The sequence below is a fragment of the Trichoderma ghanense genome (genome assembly GCF_004382785.1).
Source record: "Trichoderma ghanense strain CCMA-1212 chromosome Unknown scaffold_14, whole genome shotgun sequence".
Classification (NCBI taxonomy): Eukaryota; Fungi; Ascomycota; class Sordariomycetes; order Hypocreales; family Hypocreaceae; genus Trichoderma; species Trichoderma ghanense.
The window spans coordinates 397,873-424,572 of NW_027395677.1; the positions used below are offsets into that span (position 1 = coordinate 397,873).

The 26,700-nt window shown below is 55.5% G+C and overlaps 11 protein-coding genes across 11 annotated transcripts in view; 5 read left to right on the plus strand and 6 right to left on the minus strand.

Annotated features, from left to right (window-relative positions):
* CCMA1212_009015 (Caffeine resistance protein 5) overlaps positions 1-1,094 on the plus strand; it is a gene marked incomplete at both ends in the record, with an annotated part of 2,166 nt that extends 1,072 nt beyond the window's left edge. Inside the window, 2 exons of the mRNA XM_073706116.1 lie at positions 53-394; positions 484-1,094. Of these exons, the coding sequence (XP_073555443.1) occupies positions 53-394; positions 484-1,094 (953 nt within the window). The remainder of the gene's footprint in view (positions 1-52; positions 395-483) is intronic.
* Positions 1,095-1,856: 762 nt separating this feature from the next.
* On the minus strand, positions 1,857-5,470 carry CCMA1212_009016 (uncharacterized protein; the record flags this gene model as incomplete). The annotated part of the gene is made up of 3 exons (XM_073706117.1): positions 1,857-3,506; positions 3,562-4,475; positions 4,549-5,470. The coding sequence occupies 3 exons, from the start codon at positions 5,468-5,470 to the stop codon at positions 1,857-1,859; spliced, it is 3,486 nt and encodes a 1,161-aa protein (XP_073555444.1).
* A 372-nt stretch (positions 5,471-5,842) lies between these two features.
* On the minus strand, positions 5,843-7,899 carry CCMA1212_009017 (uncharacterized protein; the record flags this gene model as incomplete). The annotated part of the gene is made up of 3 exons (XM_073706118.1): positions 7,820-7,899; positions 7,151-7,756; positions 5,843-7,096 (listed from the first exon to the last, which is right to left on the minus strand). The coding sequence occupies exons 1-3, from the start codon at positions 7,892-7,894 to the stop codon at positions 5,843-5,845; spliced, it is 1,935 nt and encodes a 644-aa protein (XP_073555445.1). The 5' UTR covers positions 7,895-7,899.
* A 486-nt stretch (positions 7,900-8,385) lies between these two features.
* Positions 8,386-9,777, plus strand: CCMA1212_009018 (Ferrochelatase; the record flags this gene model as incomplete). Its single annotated transcript, XM_073706119.1, has 3 exons — positions 8,386-8,613; positions 8,682-9,258; positions 9,317-9,777. 3 exons carry the CDS (start codon positions 8,386-8,388, stop codon positions 9,775-9,777), a joined length of 1,266 nt encoding a protein of 421 aa, XP_073555440.1.
* A 1,447-nt stretch (positions 9,778-11,224) lies between these two features.
* CCMA1212_009019 (uncharacterized protein) lies at positions 11,225-12,640 on the minus strand (the record flags this gene model as incomplete). The annotated part of the gene is made up of 3 exons (XM_073706120.1): positions 11,225-11,581; positions 11,799-11,955; positions 12,492-12,640. 3 exons carry the CDS (start codon positions 12,638-12,640, stop codon positions 11,225-11,227), a joined length of 663 nt encoding a protein of 220 aa, XP_073555441.1.
* Positions 12,641-13,485: 845 nt separating this feature from the next.
* CCMA1212_009020 (Cell division control protein 3) lies at positions 13,486-15,395 on the plus strand (the record flags this gene model as incomplete). The annotated part of the gene is made up of 4 exons (XM_073706121.1): positions 13,486-13,891; positions 13,992-14,039; positions 14,096-14,694; positions 14,760-15,395. 4 exons carry the CDS (start codon positions 13,486-13,488, stop codon positions 15,393-15,395), a joined length of 1,689 nt encoding a protein of 562 aa, XP_073555368.1.
* Positions 15,396-16,676: 1,281 nt separating this feature from the next.
* Positions 16,677-17,359, minus strand: CCMA1212_009021 (Mitochondria fission 1 protein; the record flags this gene model as incomplete). Its single annotated transcript, XM_073706122.1, has 2 exons — positions 16,677-17,202; positions 17,265-17,359. The coding sequence occupies 2 exons, from the start codon at positions 17,357-17,359 to the stop codon at positions 16,677-16,679; spliced, it is 621 nt and encodes a 206-aa protein (XP_073555367.1).
* A 704-nt stretch (positions 17,360-18,063) lies between these two features.
* CCMA1212_009022 (putative kinetochore protein SPC24) lies at positions 18,064-18,717 on the plus strand (the record flags this gene model as incomplete). The annotated part of the gene is made up of 2 exons (XM_073706123.1): positions 18,064-18,090; positions 18,145-18,717. The coding sequence occupies 2 exons, from the start codon at positions 18,064-18,066 to the stop codon at positions 18,715-18,717; spliced, it is 600 nt and encodes a 199-aa protein (XP_073555370.1).
* A 475-nt stretch (positions 18,718-19,192) lies between these two features.
* On the minus strand, positions 19,193-19,990 carry CCMA1212_009023 (uncharacterized protein; the record flags this gene model as incomplete). The annotated part of the gene is made up of 1 exon (XM_073706124.1): positions 19,193-19,990. One exon carries the CDS (start codon positions 19,988-19,990, stop codon positions 19,193-19,195), a length of 798 nt encoding a protein of 265 aa, XP_073555369.1.
* Positions 19,991-21,369: 1,379 nt separating this feature from the next.
* Positions 21,370-22,674, plus strand: CCMA1212_009024 (Cut9-interacting protein scn1; the record flags this gene model as incomplete). The annotated part of the gene is made up of 1 exon (XM_073706125.1): positions 21,370-22,674. One exon carries the CDS (start codon positions 21,370-21,372, stop codon positions 22,672-22,674), a length of 1,305 nt encoding a protein of 434 aa, XP_073555372.1.
* Positions 22,675-22,978: 304 nt separating this feature from the next.
* On the minus strand, positions 22,979-24,826 carry CCMA1212_009025 (uncharacterized protein; the record flags this gene model as incomplete). Its single annotated transcript, XM_073706126.1, has 4 exons — positions 22,979-23,470; positions 23,552-24,415; positions 24,499-24,584; positions 24,739-24,826. The coding sequence occupies 4 exons, from the start codon at positions 24,824-24,826 to the stop codon at positions 22,979-22,981; spliced, it is 1,530 nt and encodes a 509-aa protein (XP_073555371.1).
* Between the last annotated feature and the right edge of the window lie 1,874 nt (positions 24,827-26,700).

A 26,700-nucleotide genomic window follows, 5' to 3' on the forward strand; every position in this document is an offset into this window, starting at 1 on the left:
CTCCCCCCCTCCTTTCATATATATAGCTGACCTCTCTCATCATCATAAACAGCCGCCCTCGGCCCCCTCCTCAGCGGCTTCGCCGTCCCCGCCGAGTCCTGGCGCTGGTCCCTCTTCGAGTCCCTCTGGGCCTCGGCCCCCGTCTTCGTCGCCATGTTCCTCTTCCTCCCCGAGACGAGCAGCGCAAACATCCTCCTCCGCCGCGCCCGCCGCCTGCGCAGGCTCACCGGCAACGCGCGCTTCATGTCCCAGAGCGAGATTGACCAGCGCAATTTCCACGCAAAGGACATTTTGCTCGATGCCCTGATCAAGCCGATGGAGATTACGATGAAGGACCCGGCTGTGCTGTTTGTGCAGGTGTATACTGCCATTATTTACGGCATTTACTATTCATGTTAGTCTTTCCTCCCCCCTTTTTTTTTCCCTCCCCCCCCCCTATTTCACAACAATAAGCAAAACAAGCCTCTTAACGTGTCCCAACAGTCTTCGAAGTCTTCCCCCTCGTCTACCCCGTCTTCTACGGCATGAACCTCGGCGAAGTCGGCCTCGTCTTCCTCTGCATCCTCGTCTCCTGCATCATCGGCATCGTCATCTACACCGCCTACCTCTACTTCTACATGAACCCGCGCATCGAAAAGTTTGGCTGGCCCGTCCAAGAAGACCGCCTCATACCGGCCTTGCCCGCGTCCGTCGGCCCAACCGTCGGCCTCTTCCTCTTTGCCTGGACGGCCCGCGCGTCCATCCACTGGATCGTCCCGACAATTGGCATCACCATCTATGGTGCTACGGTGTTTATCGTCATGCAGGCGATTTTCGTGTACATCCCGTTGAGTTATCCACGGTATGCGGCGAGTTTGTTTGCCGCGAACGACTTCTTCAGGAGTGCGCTTGCGTGTGGGAGCGTGCTCTTTGCGCATCCGCTGTTTCATAATTTGGGGGTTGGCAGGGGAGTCAGTTTGTTGGGCGGGTTGAGTGTTATTGGGATCATTGGCATCTGGCTGCTGTACTTTTATGGTGCCAAGTTGAGGAAGATGAGCAAGTTTGCTGATCATGGGGAGCCGGTGGAGGAGCCTGTTGCGGAGGAGAAGCATTGAGTGGCAGAGGAGGATGAGGATTCAACTCGGTTTTGAATAGGGGGGTAGAGGATAAGGGGAGGGGGGGCACGGATATTGCTTCATTGTTTCAGTCTGCGTTTATATTGGAAAGGGGGGGAGAGCATCCTCGTTATCTCGATGGCTTCAACAAGTCAAATGTTCATTCACAGCTAGACTTACACACACACGAGTAACATAGTAATATTACGACAAAGCGAGTTCTGCACTGCAAACAGAGGAACCAAAGTGATGAAAGGCATTCATCGTGAAGGCCATGTCATGTTTCGCATTTCGCAACATTATCGTTCCTATCGTGATCCTCGATGGCCTCGGCCCTCCCTAGACTGACATGAATGTACATACATACAAATAGGTATCAAGCTCGACGTCCCCTTTGCACCACACAAAAGAAAGAGCAAAAAAAAAAAGGCAAGCGGGCAAACAAGGCGTTGGAAACCTCCCGTGGACCGACAAACTATGCAAGCTCTCAAGGAGCGATAGCGTTGGGCCATGCCAGCGGACAGAGAGGGAAAGATGAAAAGATTTGCTTCAGAGGCAAGTCATCCGTTGCGCCCTCAGACTGGTAGTAAAAAGCACCTTCAGGCGCACAGGCCCTGCTTCCCCTTACTGCTTCCACCCCAACGGGGGAAAAAAAAAAAAAAAAGAACAAATATATGCGAGAAAACGCTCCCCCTTAGCCAAAGGGAAGAGAAAACGGCAGACACTTCCTACGCCGTTTCACTCCCAACAGCCATCTCCACGCTATGAATCACCGGGCATGTTCCAGCTGTAATTTGATCCGTGCCCGCCGGTAGACGCAAAGGGGGCCCCGGACTGGCCGTTGAAGCCATACCACGCCTGGTGCTGGCTCGCTTGCTGCGTGTGCTTCTGGGTATGCTGGGTATGCTGCTGACTGTGCTGCTGCTGCGTGTGCTGTTGCTGTATCTGTGATGGATAGGCAGAATAGCCACGGTCCTGCTTTACCGAATTCTGGCCCGGTCGCATGTTAAAAGCCTGTCGGGAGCCGCGTGCCAGGTCCGAGCTCTTGTTGCCATAGTCCTGGGCCTGCGCAGGTACCCTCGATCCCACGTGCGATGACTGGCTGGTGTGCGAGGTGTTATTCCGAGACAGGGGGTTCGAGTAGGAGCCGTACGCCTGCGAACCCGTGCGATCTGCAGACGACATTGTCGCCGAGGACATGGTGGCAGCCGTTGTTGTCGTCGTCGATGTCGAGTGTGAGTTGTGGCTATAGCTGGTGTAGGAAGTGGTGCCATTCGTGTCTCGCTGGTACGAGTACGGCTCATACGTGATTCGATCGTTCGAGGACGCGTCTGCTGCTCGAGAGCCGGAATAGCGGTCGTAGCTGTTGTACGATCCCGAGCCAGCCATGCCGCTCGGCGCCTGCAGCCCTGACCCGTGGGCGTTTTGCTGCTGCTGCTGCTGTTGCGGCTGCGGCTGTTGCGGCTGTTGCGGCTGTTGATGCTGCTCCGCCATGCTCGGGCTCTGGTACGCAGTCGCAGGCGACTTGTGAACCGTGCCTTGTTTCGGGTGCTTGGCCGTCCGTGAGCGCGGCCTGTCATTCATTGGCGATGCCGTCTTGGTCCGCTGAAGTGATGCTCCAGCTACCGTCTGTTGCTGCGCATTGTCCAGTGTCTGGGGAATCGCCGCGGGACGCCAGGCGTTGTTCCGGCTAGAGTCTGCCATTCCATATGTGGGCTCGCGGGGGGGTTGATCCTGCATAGACGTCACGACTGCTGCTACAACGGCTGCCGCCTGCGTGACCGGATTGCCGCTGCCAGTCCATTCTGAACCCCCCGTGGAGTGCAAGGAGCTGTGGCTTTCGGTCGGTAGAGCTGTCCTCATCGTCGCGTTACGCCCAGATGCTTTCGTCGCGGCCTTGGCTGGTTTTTTCCTCTGCTCCTGAGTTACTGGCTGCGTCAACGTCTGGTCTTGTATCTCTGGCGTTGAGATGGTTGGATAGTACGTGCGTCCCGTGGGCAGGATGATGTTCGATAGCGGGACGCTGGTGCTCTGATGCGGAGGCTGCGAGGAGTCGGCCTCGGATACCCCCATGGTCGTGGTATGGAAGAAGCTCGGTGGAGCATGACCCTGCTCCCAATCGGCCGCGGGATCGCCCATGTTGCTTCCCAGTCCATCTCCAATCGGCAACTGGGGGGTCACAGAGTCATCAGCCAGATCAGGATAGCCCTCTGCGTCTTCCTGCAGCTGCTGGTCTTCCAGATGTGGCTCCTCCTGCTCGTCAACCCCCGTTTCGTCTTCTTCATTTTCGTCTTGCTCGTCCTCTGTCGTGACGATGGCGCTGGATTTTTGCTTCTTTGGCTTAGGGGGCGCATATTCGCATATCAAACCTGTCTCACGGCAACCGCTACAAAGTGGCAATTCCCTCGGGCACTGCACATCCCGTTAGCAACACTTTAACTTTCAATGACGATGGACTGTTGCTTACCTTGACTCTGCGCTGTTTACATTGAGCACAGGCAGTTCTCGACTTGCTCGGCCCCTTGCGTCTCGACGTCTTGGTAGTTGAATCCCCATTCTCTTCTTCGACATTATTGTTCGCAGCCTGACTCTTCTTCCGGCTCCTCTTTGTGGGAGACTGCGTCTGTAGCACCAGCTCATTCGTAGTGACGGGGCCAGACGAGCTCCCTTGTATGTTGCTCTGAGTCGCAGGGGTAGAGGACGTGTTGGAGGCCGAAGGCGGAGCAGAACCTTCCTTGTTGCCAGGATGCACAATTCGGAGACGCTCTGCGCCATACTTAACGAGCATGTTGAGCGACTCCTTTTGCAGCTCCGGGGACTGGTTCGCAAAGATGTTGAACTGCTCTGGCGAGAGCGAATCTGGGTCGACGCCAGCGCCCTGGAGCATAAGCATGGCAACGTTTCGTCGTCGCTCCGCCTCCTCAGGCGAGACGTTGATGATGAGCAATCCTGCAGCCGAATTCTGGGCAGCCGCTTGACCAGCTTGGCCATTCTGCTGTTGGTCAGCAGCGCTACCATCCTCTCCCGCCTGAGTGCCGGCAACACCCTGGGACTGAGACTGCTCTCCTGCAGCTCCGACGTCGTCCGTCTTCCGCTTCCGCTTCCTCGGCTTGCTGGCACCCTCGCCGGCCGGCGTCTTGTCGGCAGCATCCTTCTTCTTCCTCGACGAGCCTGGCTGCTTCGGTGTCTTGGGCGCCTTTGGCTGCTTGGGCTGCTTCTCTGGGTTGGGTAGGGGACGTCGTGGGGGCGGGGGCTTGAAGAGGGCCGCGAGCTCAGAGACTGTGCGATGGAGCGGGATGTGGTCATAGTCTATAGAAATGGTCCTAGTATTTCGAGAAAAGGAAATGACGAGTGACCCCCGGCAGTCAAAGGCAGGCCGACCTGTATGCTACGTTAGCAGCGCAGTCAAGAGACACAGCCTCTCCAGGACCGTTGCAGAGAAAGAGATGCTCACTTGCGAGCAGAGGGTCAATCTCCCTCTGTGAGTATTCAGCAACCAGCGGCTTGGCTTGGCTCTTGTGCTGTCGCTGCCAGTGCTGCATCGAGCCCTTGCACACGTACGAAAAGACCCAGTCTCGAGTCGCCCGCGACATCTCGCGCACCGCCCACTCGCTCCCGTCGACCTGCCCGACGCCCGCCACGAGCTGGTTGGCAATGGACCGCTGCAGCACTGGATTGTCGGCCGGCTGGTTCATCAGCGCCTCGCTCACGAGCACCACGCGGCCGGCCTGCCCTCCGTCCGCGGCTCCAGGCGCTCCTCCTCCCAGCGACGGATCCAGGGTGCTCAGCCCCTCCAGCCCTCGGCCGCCGCCGTCCCCCACCGCCGCCCCAATCGTCATCTCGACCGACGCCGCGAGGTCCAGCCGAGTCGCAACCCGCTCCGCCCGGGTCTCGCTGACCTTTCCGTCAAAGGCATCCCGCAGCCGCGACTGCAGCTCCTCGACGGAGCCGCACGGTCGGCCCTCGAGCCTGGCCGGTTCCTCGTCGCGGAAGTTGAAGCTGGAGAGGAAATCCATGGCCCGTCTGCCCCAGGCCGTGGGCGATTGCGCGCTGCGGTCGCTCTGCAGGTACGTGGCCGGGTCGAGAAGCTGCTGCTGGGGCGAGAGCGACGCACGGCAATCCGATGGCGGCGAGGGCGGGTTTGGATATGTGCACGAACGGTCAGAGTCTGGATATGTTGGCGTTGGCAGCCATGGCGGATTTGGTGGTGATGCTGGATTGCGATCCTGGAAGAAAGTGCCGGGGGTGCCCCAAGTCGGAGGGGGCGTGCGCCCAGCGCTACCACGCGTCAGGTACATGTACACGCCCTCGCCTCGCGTAATCGCTGGCACAGCTGCCGTGCTGGTACATGGATTTGTTTCCGCTTCATGATGCATTTTGTTCTACATCTCTTTCCTGACCTGCTACGGTATTTCATATTGGAAATGCTGTGAAAAGCATCTTCGTCAGGCAATGAGGACAATGCACAGTGCCACAGGGGTGAATTCTTGTAAAGTACCAATCAACCACCAACGTACCTAGGTATTCATCCCCTCCCAAGACGGAAACGAAGATGACCTCCATGTCGTCATAAGAGTGAATGTGTGAATGCAAGGAGTACAATCCTCAAGCCAGCATCATTCAGTCGTCAATTTCGATTCCCTGCGGTATAGAGTCCGAAATGAAAAGCAAAGGATATTTCTCGCCCGCGTCGATACAAGAAGCTTAAATCACACAGTCCGCTCATACAACATCAAAACTCGTTCGCCTCAGCTGTTCTCCTCAACCCATTGCTCTATCCGTTCCACCAGATCAGCCTTCCTACCACTCGTGCTGAGCCCCCTGGTGCTGGCAACATCCTTCAGCTGGGGGACTGTCATCTTCGAGATGCCTCCGCTCTCGATGGCTGCCCTGAGCTGCGCTATGCTGAAAGTCGATCCGCTAGGCCGCTCTGCAGCTGCCTTTCTCTGCTTTGCGGGGCGCTCTGGGGCATCATCTTCAAGCTCTCGTTTCAAGGATCTGGATCGAGTGGCCCTCTCCGCCTCGTCTTTCAATGTCTCTGACCACTCCTCCAGGTAACCTCCGGCGCGCTTGCTAATTGCTTTGTTCTTGGGCTCCGTCAAGTCTTCGGGCTCTTCCGGCATCTCCTCCTCCAAGGCGAGGGTCTGTAGGATCCTGTAGTGCCACTGAAGAGCCGGATTCGGATACTTCAGTGGGTTATATATGCCCTTGGGGAGGTTGAGCTGTTGTACAATGACCCTCATTTTGGTCTTTAGATCCTCCGAGCAGTCAAGTTTTCGTTCGACGTTGATATCTCGCAGGTCGTCAGCGGTGGGGAGAGGATACAGCCACAGGCCAGCTGGTAGATATGGTGTCCCGGTGCCGTCTTCGGACTGCTCTCTTGAGGGAACCAGAGCCGCAAACATGGGCTGTGCGTTGGACCGAAGCACGCACCAAGCGAGGCCGATCTTGTCATCCTTCAGCAGCTTCTGCCAAAGAGCTGAAAACACGCGGGTCGATCCGATGTAGTCCTCTTCGCTCGGGAAGAGAAACGTCGACTTCTTGACACTTGCCCAGACAGGAATCATGCTGCGCTTCTTGAATCCGATGATCCGGATCGTGGGCGCGCCAAAGTCCCGGAGCTTCTTCTGCTCCTCGGGCGTAAAGTATACGTATTCACCACCGAACTTGTAGGCCTTCTTGATCTCTTGTTTTTCGACCGTTCTGGCCGAGTCCTCTGCGACTCTTGTCGTTTCGCCCGTCGCAATCTGAGCTTTTTCCCCCTCGAGCCAGACGTAGCACGTTCTCGCCGGCGTTTGCCGATGCACAATGTTGTAGCCCTTAACGGTTATCTTCAACCCAGGCGCAATCTCGAACGGCAGATGAAATAATGCCCGCTTCGGCGTCTGCTTGGAATTGATGTTTGAAATGAGCGAGTTGAGAAGAGATAATCCATCGCCCGATCTGGAGGTTCGCACTTCGGTGCGATTGGCCTCGACATTCGGGTCGCGATAGACAATGTCCTTGGTCGTTATTAGCCATGTTATCGCGGACGAGATTGATTATATATAGCCTACATCGTAAAACTTGGCGAGATCAAACTTGGAGTCTCCCGTGGTAATTGGGAACAAGTCAATCGTAATGCCCAAATCGTACAAGTCCTTTGCTCGAACAGCAGCAGCGGACCTCGCCGCCTTGTCCGACGCGTGCGGGTCATCGTTGTCCGTTACAATGAAGAGTCGGCGACTACCAAAGTTGGCTGCCTTTGTGGTGAATATCTGGTTGGCGCAAAACAGCACGTTGGACATGGAGACTGTATCGGTGGTGGCTGGCTTCAGCACTTCATCTTCGTCTTCGTCCTCTGTCAGCGCCTTCAACGCCTTGACGTCCTCAGCTGCCGGAATGTCCAGGTCCATGAACAGGTAGCAATTCGGGTACCCGAGCCCACTGCGGCCATTGTCATCCCTAAACTTGGTCTTTTCGGTTCCAAAGAGGAGGATCCCCATCATGTCTTTGGGGTTGGAGATGATGCGCTGCTCCATCAGATGGCGGGCGCATTTCAGCGCAGCTTGAACGGGGCTGTCCCGATCAGCTTTCCTGGAGCTGGAGACGGGCGGAGGCTCAAGCATGGACGGACTGACTTCAATGGCCAGAAGCACTGCATCTTTCTGCGTCTTGAGGCTCTATATGGGAAAATGGGTGTCAGATGGAGCTTGTCAGGTCAGATGCGACTCGCGGCGACTTACAGCCTCATCGAGCTCTTGCTCTGCCTCATCGTCCTCTTCCTCGTCTCTCCTCCAATCCTTTTGTGTATCCGCCATTATTTCTGACAATATGTGAAGCTTGACTTCTTTCCCCCTTATTTTATGATGAAAAGTCAGTGATGATTTCAGCGTTCATTCACTTGAAAGAAGAGAACCAAGTGCCAGGCAGCCGCTCAGCTCAGCATCTCTTTGAGTGGATGCGCCGCCAAGCTCCCGCAAACGCGACGAGCCTAGGCAGAATGCGACAGGGATCCGCGAAGTCACGTGCAGCTCATCACGATTGCGAACAGCCTTATTGGCCGACGCTTGATCAGGGTCCGATAGCGAGGTACCTCCCGCCAAGCCTTCCCATGTGTGAATTCTGCCGGAGACAAAAAGTACCTCCCTATCACGCCGTCACCTCCGTGCTCGATTGCCACTCTCGGAGCTTGCCTCAGTGATCTCGGCGCATCGGTGTCTGACAGCGTCGACGGGTACTTGTTTGCCTTTGGCTGCCCGCAATGCTCGGCATTTTCTCTCTCTAATCCTCCCGAACTCGGCATCTCACCATGGCGTTACGGCTCACCACACAGCAGTTTTCCAGGGGACTCTCACGGAGCGCAGCGTCGCCTCTTGCGCTGTCGCAGCTTGCCAGCCATGCCAGACACCTGGCGACGCCCGTCCATCCTGTGACGCAAGATGCGACGGGCTCCAAGGGTCCAACCGCCATGGTCTTTCTCAACATGGGCGGGCCGTCAACGCTCAACGAGGTCGGCGATTTCTTGAGTCGGCTCTTTGTATGTTCAACATTATTACTCTGCCTCATATTCGTTGTGCTAATCGCAAGGTGGGCTGAGCATAAAAGGCCGACGGTGACCTGATTCCCTTGGGCAGGCTCCAGTCGTACCTGGGCCCATTGATATCCGCGCGACGAACGCCAAAGATCCAGAAGCAATACGACGCCATCGGAGGCGGCTCCCCCATTCGAAAATGGTCGGAATACCAGAGCGAGGAGATGTGCAAGATTCTGGACAAGATCAGTCCCGAGACGGCGCCGCACAAGCCATACGTCGCCTTTCGCTACGCCAACCCATTGACCGAGGAGATGTATCACAAGCTGTTGGCGGATGGCTTCGGAAACGGAAAGGGAGGCAGAGCAGTCGCATTCACCCAGTACCCGCAGTACTCTTGTTCCACAACCGGCAGCAGCCTAAACGAGCTGTGGAAATGGCGGCAGAGGCTGGAGGGCAAGACGGCGTCGGAAACCGGCAATGGCACCATTACGTGGAGTGTCATTGACCGATGGCCCACGCATCCCGGCCTCGTAGAGGCTTTTGCGCAGAACATCGAGGCAAAGCTGGCTGAGTATCCGGAGGAGCGGAGGCGCAATGCCGTTCTCCTCTTTTCGGCGCACAGCTTGCCCATGGACGTGGTCAACAGAGGTATGATATCCCACTGGCATCTTGCTATTGTGGACATTGCGAGCTAATCACCAAACAGGCGACCCGTATCCCGGCGAAGTTGCCGCCACCGTCCAGGCCGTGATGGAGCGACTCAAGTTCTCCAACCCTTATAGGTTATGCTGGCAGTCGCAGGTCGGACCAAAGGCTTGGCTTGGGCCCCAGACGTCTGATACGGTGGAGAACTACATTGCAAAGGGTCAGAAGGACCTCGTTCTCATCCCCATTGCTTTCACATCAGATCACATCGAAACATTATACGAACTGGACATTGAAGTCATTGGCGAGAGCGGTCACGCAGATACTGTCAAGCGTGTGGACAGCTTAAACGGCAGCCCCGTCTTCATCCAGGCGCTCGCCGACCTCGCAAAGTCACATCTCGGCTCCGGCAAGGCGTGCTCGCTGCAGATGGGTCTCCGGTGTCCCGCGTGTAAGAGCGAGAGGTGTTATGAGTCGAAGAAATTCTTTGCCAGCCAACAAGCTGCGCTGTCATCGGCTTAGTTTGAGACCCACGGGTACGGAAAAGGAAAACGGAAATGCATTGGGCTTCTGGGAGAGCATGGCATCTGTACTATATCTCGCCGGCCTACTTTATGGCCCCCTCATGGGTGATTCAGATCGTATATATAGACCATAAAACACACCTCTGAAACCGGCTTCGGTACATGTAGATAGGGCTGAGTGGCAAGAAGAATCCTGGCCCGCATAGACTTTGATAGACTACATGATATCTGACACTCACCAGTTACATAGCTACGCATGGCAAGCCCCGTCGAGGCCTCGTTATCACGGCGAGGATCACTCGGAGCAGATCTGGAGAAGCTGGGGAGAGGGCAGACAGACAGACTCGGCTATCGTCATGCTTCAAGTTGTGGACACCCTGATCAGACCCACCGGCGAAAGGTTCCATACATGCATTCGGAGTGCCGTACGAATTGGCGAGAGGCATGTGTGTAAAAGCGCAACCTGCAGTGGACTGGACGGGGGGTGAAGCAACAGGTCGGGCTAACGCATCATTTTCCGGTGGTTGGTCTGGCTGACGTCTGGCTGCAGATACGACGGGCGAACGCTGGCCAGTCATGGCGGGCGGCGGTCATGTCTAGAAATGCTCCGGTGGTCTCTGTGAAAAGGGGAGGTCAAAGGTTCATCTATCTGTGGTCGCTTTTGCTTGATATCACACTGCTCGTAGAGTAAGGCTAATCTGTAGTATATACCTCGGCGAAGAAAGGCAAGAGACCGAGGCAGAGGCAGAGAGACGGAGAGTAGTTGTATGTCCTCGCGGCTTCTCCTCAACCCATTGAATGCCCAGAATCTTCTCTCGGCCATCGACATGTGGGGGTGAATGACATTGTCCGTCGTGTGGGGCAGTTCCCAGACAGCTCTAATCTTGCGTGTCGATCATGTGTGTCTCGCGACAAGAGACAGGAGTCGAGGGTCGAGGGAGCTCGATGGTCAGTGGCTGATGATGTTCGTGTTGGATATCGTATTGCTGCAGGAGTCATGTATGTACTGCTACGTCGGCCATATGTTTGCTTATCTGCATGTATACATAGGGCATGGGCTTGATCACTGGCTGAACGGACTTTGTTGTCGCTGTTGATGCCATCTGTTTGTGTGTGTCCGTGGTTCAAGCAGCTGTGAAGCCACTCTGGAGATGGGTGCTTGAGTGGGCTCCCGTTAGCCACATATACATAGACCCTACAGAAACCTTCAACTATGGATTGCAGAATATCAACACAATGCTTGACAATCCCCAGCTTTTCTTCTGGGATCCCTTCCGCAGCTGACGAGATGATTTACCCTACAATCCTAAAATAGGCAATGTCCTGCCCCTCCGTCTTACTAGGCACCGTGTCGGATATTAGCCTCGACAAGGATGCAGGCAGCGACCGACCTTGCCAGCGAGCCGCTTTGATTGTCAGAATGTTTCACAGCAGCATTGTTTTTCTCAGAGCATCCATCCAGTCACGCCGGCAGCGACGCTCTGAGGACGCTGTATCTGCTCTCCGTTACCTTCTCCAGCGCCGACGCAGTCAAGTGCATTCACCAAGCAGGGAGACTTGAGATTTGTCTCAGCCTGCACGAGCACTCGGGGATTGAATTGCCTCAGCTCCTCGGAGCGTAGATCCGCTGGCAAAAAATCTTCCGGTGTTTGTACAACTGCAGCTGTTGCTACCCGTTGCAGCGTGTCGTGTCGTGTCGTGTCGTGCTGTGTCGAGTCGAGTCCCTGGAGGGAGCGATGCAAACAGAAAGCAATCTCACCAGCTGCGGCAAATGAAGATGAGCTCCTCGCCAGCCAGCCTACCTATTAATAGGTAGAGCAGTTTGGGCACGAAGCCGACACGAGTGTTCGTACAGGTACAGCAAGCACATGTACTTGTACTGCGCAGATGGTCGGCAGTGCGGTGATACGACTACAGGAGCGAGGAGTAGCGAGAGTGCGAAGCAATCTGGAGAGAAGCTTGTCTGGAGCTCCTGAAATTTAAGTCATGTTCAGCGAGTGCTACCAAGCCAGCTTGTACCAGTACCCGTGCCATGCCATGCCATGCCTGTCGTGTCCTGTCGTGTCGTCTCAGCGAGATAATAGTACCCAAGCCCTCCGTCATGCGACCCTTGAGATTGGACTCGACATTCCGAGACGAGCCAAATTTGCCGTGACCAGCGCGTCCGATGCCGCACCTGTAACCGGCCTAGACCTCGATCCGTAGCCAACCTGCACCTGCTGCTTCATTCAAGTTCAATTCGTCAACAGTCTGACGCGCTCTCAATGTCGGATTCACCCCGGTGAAGCTCCATGTCCTCAGCACCGCGTCTACTTCAGAAAAGTACCCGGTACCTGGGCCAAGCCCGATCCGTTACGGCGCCACAGCGCGGGTGTTCTGTGGCTCGTGGGAAATCAACGGCTGTGGCCAATCAGCGGCGGCCAACGGCGAGCCAGGGCCCTGTCGTGAAGCTCCTCTGCTAAATGACCAGCGCACCAGGCCATTGATCCCCTGGCCGCGCTAGTCCCGCTGCGGCATAGCCCGCTCATGCACCCCCTTTTGCCAGATTGACCGCGCCAGATTGAAGCGAGCAACCAGCTGCTAGCGGTCGAGCGCTAATGTCCCCCGCTGGAAGCTGCCCGGCGCAGCGCTCCAGGTGCCCAGAACGAAATGGCAGCGCGCAGTACGAGTGACAGCCGCGGCCAGTGACGGCCACAGCGGCCCCTCAGGTACCGGGTACCGCCCGCGGTGGAGCATCGCCCCCCTGGAACGGCGCTGCCAGCAACGCTGGCCAGAGCCAGAGAGGCCTTGCCCAGCACAAATTCCTCCCCGTCATCACCCCCGAAATTATCTTCCTCCTGCTCGTCCTCAACTGGCCTCATTTGCACTTCACTTCACTTCACTTCTTCACTTCCTCCGTCATTGCTACTTCCTCTCCGGCTGGTTGAGCGCCTTTGACATTTGCCCTTCTCTTCATCGCGGTCGTTTCTGCCTCTTGATCCCCTTTCTTCGAACCCATTGACACGCGTCGTTATCTCCTAGGGTCGCAGCGCATTTTCTCCTTTGGTAGGTCATCTCCCGCTGTTTTGGCTGTCCGAGTCCGAGTCGGGATGATGCCTTCAGGGCGTTTGCCGGAGCAGAAAACCGGCGGAGGAGCGTCCCTCTGCCTGCTGCCAGCTGCGTCCGCCCGCTTCCACCTGCTGCGCGCGCCAGTTGCCATGTGCCCTGAGGGCCAAACGAAGCTGCTCTCTCGACTCGTGGCTCCTGGCCGTTTGGCTGCACTCCTCTTCTCCTCTCCTGCTCGCTCTCCTCCCCGAGACGGCCATCATAGCTAACCAATCGCGCAGAATCTCCAGCCTTCTTACCATTCTTTATTAACCTTCGTTCGGCCGCTCCTTATACATCGATATGGGTAAGACAATCCTCTCTTCTGAAGCTCTGCATGGCCCTGCGTCGCCAGTTTCCACGACGCGAGGAGGGGGCAGGAGGCATTCTGGGCGTGCCACGAGGCGCTTCACCACGGCGGCGGGCCTCAGCAACACAAAACACGGACGCCTCCTATCCTCTCTTCTTCTTCCCACGCACAACCAGTCTTTCGCGTTTTCCCTCCCGTAACCACATTCGTTGCTCTCCCGCCATCTACTGTTTCTTGGGTCGCTTTTTTGGGCAAACAACATTTCCGTTGCTACAAGTACAAATTCCTTATATCCGACTTTTGCAATTCGACATGACGTTCGATCTGGTCCACCACGTCAAGGCGCGGGCTCGCAGCCTCCAGCTGGACAAGACTGCCCTGACGCCAGCAATGGTTGCCCTGGAGCAGGTTGCAGCCCAGGCCCAAGCGACGAAGCGGCTCAGCAGCCTGCCGGACGGGCAAACCCCCACTGCCCAGTTCTCGGTGCCTGCCTTTGTTCCTGCCGCCATTCGTCGCTATCGCAGCATGCTGGAGGTCGAAGAGCCGCCCAAACTTGGACCGTGGAGTCCCATGTCTTTCGAAGAGCTGTACTCGGGTCCCGTGGAATCGGCCGTGGTGTCGGACGGCGAAGTCCTGAGCTCTGACCGGTCGACGAGATCATGTTCTTGGAACACCAATCCGCCAAACACGGTTGAGAGCCAAGAAACTGAGTTCTCCAGTCAGAAGCCAGCGCTTAGCCCTCCTGCCACGTTGCCATACACTTTGGTTTTACATCGTACAGCATTTGATGCCTAGCAGCTAACGTTTGGCCTGAATAGCTTCCAACGGTGCCGATTCACCACAGGGCGCCGCCTCGCCCGCTCCCGGTATGTTTTGACGCGTCTACCTACCGCTAGCTGCAATTCTAACATGATCGCAACAGGCGCGGCCGCTTCTGACAACAAAAACATTGTTCGACGAAAGCTGACCGGCTATGTTGGATTCGCCAACCTTCCCAACCAGTGGCACCGTAAGAGTGTGCGAAAGGGCTTCAACTTCAACGTCATGGTTGTTGGCGAGTCTGGTCTGGGCAAGTCGACCCTGGTCAACACTCTGTTCAACACCTCCCTGTACCCTCCCAAGGAGCGCAAGGCGCCCAGCCTCGACATCATCCCCAAGACTGTCACCATCCAGTCCATCAGCGCCGATATCGAGGAGGCCGGCGTCCGTCTGCGCCTGACCGTTGTCGACACCCCCGGCTTTGGCGACTTCGTTAACAACGATGAGTCGTGGCGACCCATTGTCGACAACATTGAGCAGCGTTTCGACGCCTACCTGGATGCCGAGAACAAGGTCAACCGAGTGAACATTGTCGACAACCGAATTCACGCCTGTGTCTTCTTCATCCAGCCCACGGGCCACTCTCTCAAGCCTCTCGACATTGAGGTTATGCGCCGCCTCCACACCAAGGTCAACTTGATTCCCGTCATTGCCAAGTCCGACACCCTGACGGACGAGGAGATTGTCGCCTTCAAGGCACGAGTAAGTGAAGCGTCTCCTTTCCGCATGTCTCTGTAACGAATTGGCGTTGCTGACCTGAACACCAGATCTTGGCCGACATCAAGTACCACGGCATCCAGATTTTCGAGGGCCCCCGATATGAGCTCGACGACGAGGAGACGATTGCCGAGAACAACGAAATCATGTCCAAGGTTCCCTTCGCCGTTGTTGGCGCCACGAACGAGATCAAGACTGCCGACGGCCGCAAGGTCCGCGGACGTGAGTACCCCTGGGGTATCATCGAGGTCGACAACGAGGAGCACTGCGACTTTGTCAAGCTCCGCCAGATGCTCATCCGCACGCACATGGAGGAGCTCAAGGAGCACACCAACAACAACCTGTACGAGAACTACAGAACCGACAAGCTGCTGGCCATGGGTGTTTCGCAAGATCCTAGTGTCTTCAAGGAGGTCAACCCCGCCGTCAAGCAGGAGGAGGAGCGCGCCCTGCACGAGCAGAAGCTCGCCAAGATGGAGGCCGAGATGAAGATGGTCTTCCAGCAGAAGGTGGCGGAGAAGGAGAGCAAGCTCAAGCAGTCAGAGGAAGAGCTCTACGCACGCCACCGGGAGATGAAGGAGCAGCTCGACCGCCAGCGCCTGGAGCTCGAGGACAAGAAGCAACGCATCGAGAGCGGGCGGCCGATAGAGAAGGAGGGCAAGCGAAAGGGATTCTCACTGCGATAAACGACGGCCAGTGGTCCCGCCCCGATCGCCCCCGAGTTGCGAATCGCCACCCGCACGATCCATACCAGAATATCCATGATGTCCATACAATATCTGCTCGACGCCTTTCCTTTTCCCCTTTTCGATTCTTTGTTTCCTTTTTGTCGCCTCCTTCTCGTCACTTTATTTTAATCATAAACTCGTATAATCGCCGCCAAGAAAAGCTTTGTCTTCCGGAAGGGTGGGCAAGGAAAAGAACTTTGTTATGATAACTGGTCATGCAGCATGGAGAAGTGCAGGACTATGGAGCATTTCAAATCTTGACTTGGTATGGTGGTCGCGGCCAAGTACAGCTGGGCACCTCCTCTCGGTGGCATTCTGATCACCACCCTCACCTGTTGGCGTCCCATGAGTCTTCAAGGATCGGACAGGGCAAACGCTCTGGGGAGGAGAGGTTGCAAGCAGTGCTGGGTTGTTCCCCTGCCTCTGGTGCAGTTGTTGGGAGGGTTGGGGCCGCCGTGCGAAAAGTCACTCATTATTCATTTCCTACGATCGTCACACTTACGCTTTCCTTTGAAATCTATGTCGGGCAAGATATGGCCGAAAATACCCTGCGTCTCCGTCTTTTCCACTCGCCATGCCTTCGGATGGCGCCCCCCCTGGTTGCCTGTCTGGATGGAGCAGCGGACTGCGGATTCGAATTTGACTGGAGCAAATGGATGGCTGGAGGAGGGTTGAATCAGCAACTGTTGTATTTTAGTCGTGTGCTTGACGTCTCAACACGCGACGGTATGTCTAGGCTTGTTTGTCGTAATTTCCTAGCTAGTTTTGATTTTGTGTCTGTATTTTCATTTTTTTTAACTGAATGACCCGTGCCTGCGTGCTGTGAAGAGGAAACATGCTAGGTTTGTTTCGTATCTGGCTATTGGTGAGGCATCGTATGCGTATTGTGAAGGGAAAGGTAGGTAGTTATATGCTTTGTACATCCAACTGCGAACTGGCCCGTGAACAAGTATGTGGTTTGAAGCGACAAACAAGAGAGAAGAGTGTTTCCCCTTTGTGATCCCATCATGACAATTTCCCTAGGTACTGGAGGCGAATACACCAATTCATCTCCGCACCGTCTTCCCCCCTCTCTTTCCTCACCATGTCTGTTTCCATTTCTTTTGCAACTTTTTTTTTCTTAGTTTGTCTGTTGTTGTCTGTTGTCAATCTTCATGTCATCGGCTGCATCAGAATCCCCCCCTTTCAGCAGAGACAGTCCCCTTTGGTCCCCCAACCCAGCTTTCATCTTCATTCTTTTCACCTCCTCTTTGCATTCCTCAACAAGAACGCACCGACGACACCTGCCGCGATGCCGATGCCGCTAATAATGGCGACGCCGAGCAAGCCCTCCTTGGCGACCTTGTCGTCGATGAGCTGGCGCAGGTCGGTGGCCTGGAGGTTGGCGGGCTCCTTGTCGAGGAGGAGGTCGTTGTAGCGGCGGGCCTCGCCGTAGTTGCCGAGCTTGTAGTTGCCGAGGGCGAGGTAGTAGAGGCACTCGCGGCGGCGCTCGGGGGAGACGCGGAAGATGTCGGAGAGGAGGCGGACGCCGAGTTGTTGGTCGTTGCGGTTGTTTGATTTGACGAGGCCCTGTTTGCGTTTAGCATTTGCGTCAGCCCAAAAGATTTGAGGGAGGATTTGAGGATGGGTTTTGGGGAGGGATGGTGATGGATGAGGGAGGGATGTATGTACCCATGCGTAGTTGAATTTGGTTTGGACGCCGACCATTTCGCCTTCCTTCTCGAATTGGGCGCGCAGGACGCTGAGCTCTGAGGGGTTCAGAGGCCTGTATGGTTGTTTTAGCTTGTTTGTGATCGAGGACAGTTGCGATGGGGAGGGAGGACGAACGTCTCTGCGTCGAGGGCGTCTGTCGTTGAAGAAGAAGAGCAGTTAGCTGACTTGTATTCCGACTTGGGCTTGTGCTGGATTGCGCTTCTCGGCATGATAGCTGGATAGAAGAAGACGACTGGAGTTGGGGAATGCCGGGGGAAAAGGAGGGACGAGGTGCCTTACAGGGAAGTTCTGTGACCATTTTGGGCGGTTGGTGATGCTTTGGATGGAGGCGGCGCAAAAGGAGTTCAGTTCGGCTTGTCTCGAGCTGAAGGATGGAGCCGAGGTAGAGGCGCAAAGATGACGATGTCGGTCGTAGGCGCTTTGAACAAGGCTCCGAAGCAAAGAAGTAGAATCAAGCGATGAGGATAAAAAAGACAAGAGAAGAAGAGTAGCAGATTTCAGCTGGAAGAGCAAGGAAGGTCGAAAAGAAGAGTATTTTGTCGAGTCTCGTGTGTCTTTGCGGATGCGGCTTTGGCTTGTTGTCAAAGGGAAATCAGAGGTCATAAGTTGCCCATTCTTTTGCCAAGCTTATCGTATTGTGGCTGGTGGAGTTGCAAGGTAGTTCAAAGTGTGGCTGAGGTAAGCTGATGACGTTGCGGGGTGTGGCTTGTTTGGGCGGAAGGGGGTTGTCCCGGGCGACGGAACTGGGGGGAGAAGGTTCGTTTCTTTTTTTGGTGACATTGATTTGGTTTTGGAGAGGATTCACCACCAACACTACGAATTGCATCACGGACATTGGAGACGACAACTATCGCAGTCCTTTCTTGGAGACCATACACATACGCACTGTTGAATACGTTGAAACACCGCCACGATGCTTCTCGCCGAGGATCCAGCCACTGTACGTCCAGAAACCGCAGCCATGCAAACCGCAAACTAACAAATCGCCGCCCAGCTCATCCACCACACCATCAACAACTTCAACATCCAGCCCGACAAGCTCGCCGTCAGCCGCATCTCCGAATCCCTCTCGACCCTCCAGCAGGCCCGCGAGCTGCACATCCGCGACAGCGACGCCACCCTCAAGAAGCTCTCCCGACAGCTCAACACCATCAACGCGCAGCACGACGAGCTCGCCTCGTCGCATTCCTCCGCCGACCACGCGTCCACGATTGCGCGCCTCGACACGCACAAGTTCCGCGTCGCGAAAGCCGCCTCGGACGCGGAGATGGAGGCGGAGCGCCTGGCGCAGCAGGCGGCCGACCTCGCGGCGCGGCTGCAGGAGCTGGAGCTGCAGGGCGTGGACGGGTCCGAGGAAGGGAGGAGGAGGGATCCTGTCGACGATGAGGTTCTGTTGAGGTTGAAGGTGTATCGGAGCCTCGGGATCGAGATTGAGAGGGATGACAAGGATGGGGAGTGGGCGAGGGCGGTGGTGAGGAATGATCGCAGGGGGGATGTCCATGTGGTGAATATGGATAAGAAGTTTTCGCGGTACTTTTACGCGAATTACTTTTGGCAGACGCTGTGAGGGATGCGTTTTGATTGTTGGATTTTGATTGGTTGGGTTTGATTTTGAAAAAAGATACCATTCGTCTTGAGGAGTTGGAAAGGGAGTGTCTGGGTACGGCGCTGAGGTCTTGTTTTCACGATGGAGGGCGGTTACGACTACCAGGATCAAGATATATCACTCATGGGACGATCATGTATGTATTAATCTCCATCATAATAGAGCAAAGAAGGGTGGAGGCAGCAATATCCTCACAATCTGATGTATGTACAACATGAATCGCATGACATGTGCTCTCTTGAAAACGCCAAATTCCATACCCATCCATTTCCCGCGCTACAAAGCATTCGACAGCAAATCAAACGTCCTCCGAGATGAAGAGTGGCACAGCAGCGATCTGCCGTTGCGAAGCCTCGAAACCTCGAAGCCATACCCAAACCCCGGTCCAGTCTGTCGTCCTTTCTTTTTCCGTCTCAGTCATCGCATCAACACGCAGCTAGCCGAGGTTCCGCTTGGTTGCCTTGGTGGTTGTAATCATGGGGAAATAGCCATCGTTCTGGCTGGAACTGCCAATCAGACGCGAAGCGGAGGGCGCGCGAGCCTTGGAGCTATTCGGAGACGCGGGCGTCACGAGCCTCTGCTCGGGGCTCCTGGCGCGGCCCTTCATCATGAGAAAGCCGGCGTCCGCGGCTGCAGCCGGGCCCCCAGACAGGCTGCGGCGGTGATTGCGGTCGTGCATGCGGTCGGGCAGCTCGTAGCGGGAGTTGATGGTGGTCCAGAGCTCGTCGTCGTCGTCGTCGCCGCCGAGGCGCCAGCCGCCGACGCCCTCAAAGTCCCGCTCGGCGCCGACGCTGGGGATGAGGCCGAGCCCGATGTCGCTCGCGGGCGTGGCGGAGCCGGCGGAGAAGACGGAGGAGCTGGGCCTGCGGCGGCGATGCCTCTTGAGCAGGGTGGACGAGACGGAGGGGCTGACGCTGCTGGTGCGGCTGTGGACCGAGGACGAGGTCGAGGGCGAGGACGAGGGCCGGGGAGGGCGCGGGTGGAAGCGGGAGACGCTGCTCTCGGTGAGGTGGGACAGGGACTGGGAGACGAGGGAGAGGGCGATGTCGAGGTAGACGACGAAGACGCGGAGGATGAGGATGGAGAAGGCAAAGGTGGTGGTGATGCCGGCGAGGATGGCGAGCGGGATGGTGGTGACGAGGAGGAAGGGCACGACCAAGGCGTAGAGGGGGTTGAGGAGCGCCATGGGGTGGAGGAGGATGGACGTGAGGCGGGCGAGGAGGTGGCGGATCATGACATGGCGGTGCTGATTGATGAATGGGTGTTGTTGTTGTTGTTGTTGATGTTGATATTGAAGGAGGTGAGAGAGGAATGTACGAGATGGAGGGTTGGTGGTTTCAAGGCACTTGGACACAGAACGCGACACGCCAGAACAAAACAATTGATGATCGATAACCAAAGACACGAGAAAATGACAGGATAGAGGGAGGACAAGAAGAAAAGAAAAGAGAAAAGAAAGGTAAAGGGAAGTGTATGTGAGCACAGCGGCACGAAAGAAATCCGGGGATGGTGTTTGAAACAATGGCGAGTAGAAGACGGCAGACGATGAGGCAGCACGGATTTAAGTAGTGGGTCAAGGCAGAGAGATAAGGGACCTTTGACTCCTGACAGAACGGGACAAGAGAAAAAGAGGCGAACGGGGAAAACAGGTTGCGAATTCGGTTACATGAATTTTGTGGCGTGCTTGGAGAGTTTTGGGTTGATTGATGGGATTGGGAGGCGTCAAGGTGTGTGAGGCCTGGACTTGTCAAAGGGGGACGACGCTAAGTTGATTGATTGTGAGACATGATGGTTGAAGATGGCAGATGCGTGGCGACAAGTTGGAATGTGCATTCACATGCTTTCTGACCATACATTCTTTGCTTTTTTTTTTTTTTTTTTTTAGTTGAGCTGAGCTGGCTTCAATTGAGAGAGATAATACTGTGTACTCGCTTGCTGAGATGAGATGCAAGTTGAAGCTTCTCACAGCTGATACGCACAGTATCGTTGACACCTTGCGATCAGAAGCTCAAGTGTCCCAAGAATTGCGTCGTCGGCATAGCCCATGATTCAATGGCCGGTGCGGGGAAGCGTCCCAAAACCGGCGGCGTGGCGGCCTGGAGCTTATTCCAGGGGGGTGGGATCGAAGCTTTTTTTTGGTGTTCAGGATAAGCAGTTACCGAGGCTTGGATGAGTTCAATTGATTATGAAGCTGGACGAGGTGATGCATCTGGTGATGAGATGAAGTTGTGACTGAGTTTGAATAGATGGTGATGATGATGATGATGATCGATAACAATTGCCGTGGGAATTCATACAAGATCGGACCAGATGAGAATGAGATTAGCGGTTTGAGTGGATCGCCGGCAGACGGCAGCGTCTCCCCGCCTTTCTCCACAGATTCATCAACGACAAGTCTTGAGTTGAGCGATTGATGATGCAACTGGGGATGACAATCATTCATCTGTCTCAAGTCACTTCACACACACAACAGAGGCTGAACTTTCATAAAACACCACCCCATATCCCTCCAGGCACAGAGACAAGTTCTCGCGATGACCTCAACTTGTTCTTGATACACTTCCAACCCCAAATCATCAACTTCCTTCTTGATGCACCTTCAGCATCGTCACCATGTGCCAAGAAGACAAAGACACCGCCTCACCACCACCACCCAAACCAGCCCACGGCGATGAGTCCTTCCCCTGGCATCTCGGCGCCTACGACGCCCACTGCCACCCGACCGACACCATGTCCTCTCTGTCCCCCTCGTCCATCGCCGCTCTGCGCACCCGCGTCCTCGCCATCATGGCCACTCGCTCGCAGGACCAGCAGCTCGTCGCTGACGTAGCAGCCGACCATGGAATAAATGATGCAGACTCAGAGTCGGAGCCAGATTCAGCGGACACATCATGCAAAGTCGTTCCGGCGTTTGGTTGGCATCCCTGGTTCTCCTACCAGCTCTACGACGACACCGTCCCGAATCCCACGTACAACTACAACCCTTCCAACACCGACAATCACGACGCCTCTGCGGAAGAAGATGCCAAAATCGCCCATTACCAGGCCGTTCTCTCTCCAACACCCCAAGATCGATCCCTTCTCTCCTCCCTCCCTACACCAACCCCCCTCTCATCCCTCCTATCATCCACCCGCGAATATCTCAGCTCCTTCCCTCTGGCTCTCGTCGGCGAAGTCGGGCTCGACAAGGGCTTCCGCCTCCCCCAACAGCGCCCTCCCGGCGACGACTACTCTCGCGACGAGAATCTCACTCCCGGCGGACGCGAGGGCCGACTCCTCAGTCCCTTTCGAGTGCAGATGCAGCACCAGCAGGCTATCTTGCAGGCACAGCTTCGTTTGGCAGGGGAGATGGGCAGGGCGGTCAGTGTCCATGGCGTGCAGGCTCATGGCGTCTTGTACGACACGATAGCAGCCTGTTGGAAGGGCCATGAGAAGAAGGTGTTGTCTCGAAGAGACAAGAAGAGGATCGCTCCCGGCGCCGAAGAAGGCTCAGACGACGACGACGACGACGATGAGGAAGCCTCTTCAGACAACGATGGCAGCAAAGCAAAGAAGAAGAAGAAGAAGAGAAATATCGGCGGCAAACCCTTTCCACCACGGATATGCCTCCACTCGTACAGCGGCAGCGCAGACATGCTCAAGCAGTGGTTCCACCCGGCCGTGCCCTCTACCATCTTCGCCTCCTTCTCCACGGGCGTCAACATGGGTAGCGCCGCCGCAAAGGAAAAGCTCGTGGCTGTCGTGAGGGCGGTGCCGGACGATAGGATCCTTGTCGAGAGCGACATGCACGCTGCTGGCGACGAGGCGGAGGGGCTGCTGGCGGACATGTATCGGTTTGTGTGCGAGGTCAAGGGGTGGGGGGTGGAGGAGGGTGTTGAGAGGATAGGGGGCAACTTTCGGCGGTTTGTATATGGGTAGACAGCTTTGCCTGCAGAAGCAGTTCACGTGTTGAGCATAGCCTGATTTTTAAGCCTTGTCATATAGAGGTTCCATGTAAAATGGTATTTCGGAAAACTTTGTTTATTGTATGCTTGCTTGATCCTGTCCCTCGGATGGGTGTACCGCCCTGGTGCAATCAGGATATATTTCGCTCTAGTTTCTCCAGATCAATATCATTGTAGCTATCATTGTTAGAGTCTCATAGACCATATCATTGCCTCGCCAAAAAAAAAAAAAAAAGAAAAAAAAAATCAACACACACACAAAGACAGAATAGAAGGTATCAACAGCCGTCAGGCCTCTTCTCATCACGCATCCACTGCTCATCATACGCAGGCGGACTCGCATCCTCCGCAAACCTCGGCAGCCTCCCCTCTCCATCCCCCTCCCTCTCCTGCGCAGCCACCACGTCGCTAAACAGCGAAGCAGCCTCCTGAAACGACGCCAGCTCGTCCTCCATCGAAGTGCCGTCGTCCTCTTCCCCCATCATCATCATCATGCGCGTCTTTTCGTCGAGCTCATTGTGTCTTGTTATTGTTGTTGTTGTCCGGAAGAGGTCTCTGACGCTATCGCGGAGCAGACGGGCGGTGCTTTGTTGGCCGTTGCTGCTGCTGCTGGAGCGAGGAGAGTGTCGTTGCGTGCGGCGATGGCTGGGGTTTCGTCGTGGGCGGCGGGAGGAGGACATTCGCATTCGCTGGCGGATGGAGCGGAGGATGAAGTAGAGGCCGAGGTGGAAGGTGAAGATTGTTGCGAAGAGGGGGAGGTAGCTGACGTTCTGTTCCCACACAGTTAGCACTTGGCAACATTCGACAAACAAACCACAGGAAATCTTCAACAAGGAGGTCGTAGTTATTACCCTTGGAGGAGGCGCCGGCGTGAGTCGCGTGGAGCTGGCATCGGCATCGTCCCGGTAGTAGAAGAAGCGCTGCCCCCCCTTTCCATCCACCTGCATGCTCACCACGACCCCATCGTCCCCATGTTCCGGATGAGCGTGTTGCCCAACCCGACGATGATCCCCAGCGTTCTCATCCCGATGCCAATAATCATACCGCGCAACCGGAAACCCCAGCACAGAACCCAGCCAGTGCTCCATCGTCCCCCTCAACGTCGAAGACGCCAACTTGGCCGTCTGATAAAACATCTGCATGTCCAACGCCGGCGCCGCCACCCTGATTCCCAACCTATCCAACACCATCCTCTGCTTATCCTCGATCCTCTCCCCAAGCTCCCGCATCTGCTTCTCGAGCGACACAATCTCGCCCACGTCCACCCTCGTCTCGCCATCCACCTCATCCACCCCCGTCAACCCCTTGATCCTCTCCAAAAGCCTCTCCTTGTCCCGCCGAGACGGCGCTCGCCCATCCGTCGTGTACACCACGGAGTCGCCCCCGATGTCGTATACCTTGACGGGCGCCCGCTGGCGGAAACTCGTCACGAAGGAGGGCGTCGAGGGGAGGACGGGCTCGCCGTCGAGGGTCATGATTGTCACGACGAGGTCCTGGTCCCAGGGGACGCCGCCGCGGCGGGCGTGCCCCTGCTTGTGCTCGTGCTCGTGCTCCCGGCAGGTAAAGTTCCAGCTTGCGGTGACGGTGCGGCCGTCCAGGGAGGCGAAGGTGCCCTGGCCGGCGCCGGTGTCGTCTTGCGCGAGGAGGAAGCCGTCGATGCGGACTTTGGCGGGGGCGCAGGCTTCGGGGGATTCCTGGATGTCGAGGTTGAGGACCTTTGCGACGAGATTTGCGTCAGTGGGTTCGATTTCATCGTGGCTTCAAAGGGAAATCGTTCCATGGTGTCTTGAGGTCTTACCAGGGTTTGGTCGGCCGTCTTTGCGTCTCTGGAGGCGCTCGTGTCTACGGCAATGGCAACGGAAAAGGCAGATTCGGCCGGAACATCTATTGACAAGGGATGGGTCAGTATATCGACAGATGAATGGTGTAGGTGATGCTCCAGTGCCCGGATAGTGTACCCAGCCGCCTCTCTGTCTCGTGCTTCCCTCTTCTCTTCCTCGTCTCATCCGCCTCTTCTCTTTTTAATGTCAATACACACCTCGTGATGATGGATTCATCGGCAAAGGCCTCGTCAACACCGCCGCCGGCGCCAACATGAGCGTCGCCGCCTTGCTTAGGCCGCGCATTGCTGTGGCCTGCGAGTCTAGGCAGCCAGAATAACCGCCGCCGTTTTGCGTGTAACTCGCGATGCAAACAATAACCCGCCACTCGAAAAATCCCAAGAACAAGAAATCCACACGAGGAGACGCTTGGTTGAAAGAAAAAGAGGGCAAGGACAAACTGCGCAATAAAACAATAAATTAAGCTTAATAAAGAAGTTTAGAATTGGTGCGCGCAAAGCAAAGTCAAAAGTAAAAGTAAATGTAATATCCAATAAAGCTGTACGACATTTGACGAGAACGCGCGTCAAGAGTACGTTAGTAGGTCAGGTATGTATGTGAGAGAGAACGCCTTTCTTTACACCAAACAAGGGCAGAGAGAGAGGAATGAGGTGAGGTAAAAAAAGAAACCCGGAAAGATGAGAGGGAAAAAAAAAGGGAGGTCTTTTTTTCTTTCTCTGTCCTCCATATGAAAAGAGCCTCTCTCTCTCTATCGTTGCCTTCCACCCCCCCCTTCATAACTGAGTGACCGCAACATGCCTTACACAAGCACGAGGCTAATGCTCAACCTAACGCTCCTCTTGACTCAAAAAGACGGGAGATGGGCGCTTGCCTTGAAGCAGCAGCATCGTTCGGAGACGGAATGTCTCCATACAGATCCTTCCACGTATTTTTCTTCGTCCATTGGTTTCTGCCTTGTTGGTCTCTTTTTTTTTTTTTTGGTTTCTCGTATGTAATATATCAAGGGTGATTAGCTAGACTAGGTAGCTCCAGTCAATTCACATTCCGTGCTCCGGGCGCTCCCTTGGAAAGGCGGGCTTTTCTCGTACGGAGCGGAGGCGGGTTCCATCGTGTAAAGTGACGGGGGGTTTGGGGTTCCATAGGGGCGCGAATGGCTGTGTAAGTGCCCTGTAAAGTAAACAAGAGAGAGAATCAACAAATCATCTGTCCCGGATGGATGGGATGAACGTCTATCCAATACTGTGGAGTTAATCTGTCGAGTTCAAGGTATTGATGCTTAATATGCATGATTCTATTTCTGCTGCTCTCTCATTCCTGCCCTCCTCAAACTCCCAGACACACAAAGGATCCTTCATTCTCAGCTCATCGGATTCCGGATACATACTGTCTCACAGCTAAGAAATGGACGCCCCAACCCAGGGTCTCACAAGCACCACCGAAACAAAAAGCGAAATGCAATCCATACCGACTCTTTGCTATCAGACCGCGTCGCTGTCCTACTTCCGTAGTCCCATCTGTGCTTATCCGTCATCCGGGCCAATTGCCAAACTCTCATACCTACCTATCCATACACACGACGAATTCAACAAGAAAAATTCATTTCTACCCTCTCTCCTTGCTTCGGCCAACGTCCGCTCTTACATACATACACGCAATCTCTCCCTCTCTCTCCCTCGCGCAACTTCTTTTAGTTCGTCTGCTCTATAATAGGACGGAACGGGCTGCCGGACTAGACTAGACCAAAGAGGAGGCATCAGTCGATCCCCTGAAAGAAACGGTGCATGTGCCTCTTCCTGCAGCTCTAGAAGAAAAAGCTTGGCCCTCTCGTATCGTGTAGGCCGGCGATCGAGAAGCCGGTCCTTGCAGCAAAGCAAGCGCCTTTTTCTTAGACCCCCCGTTCTTTTGGAAGAGCCAATCAGCAGAGTCTCGAAGCACGGCGTCTACCGGCCCTCGTTGTCGTATCGTGTTGTACCTCAATGTCCTTCCCAACAGCCTCGCTACATGAACTACCACTTGTATTACAGGTTTCTCAACCAACTACCTAGAGATGATATATCGGCGTGAACACAAGCCAAAGGCAGAGGATAGATGCGCTGATGCGGTGAATTCTGGCATCTACCATCTCGGCCCGGCCGCAAGAGGATTATCACGGAACACGG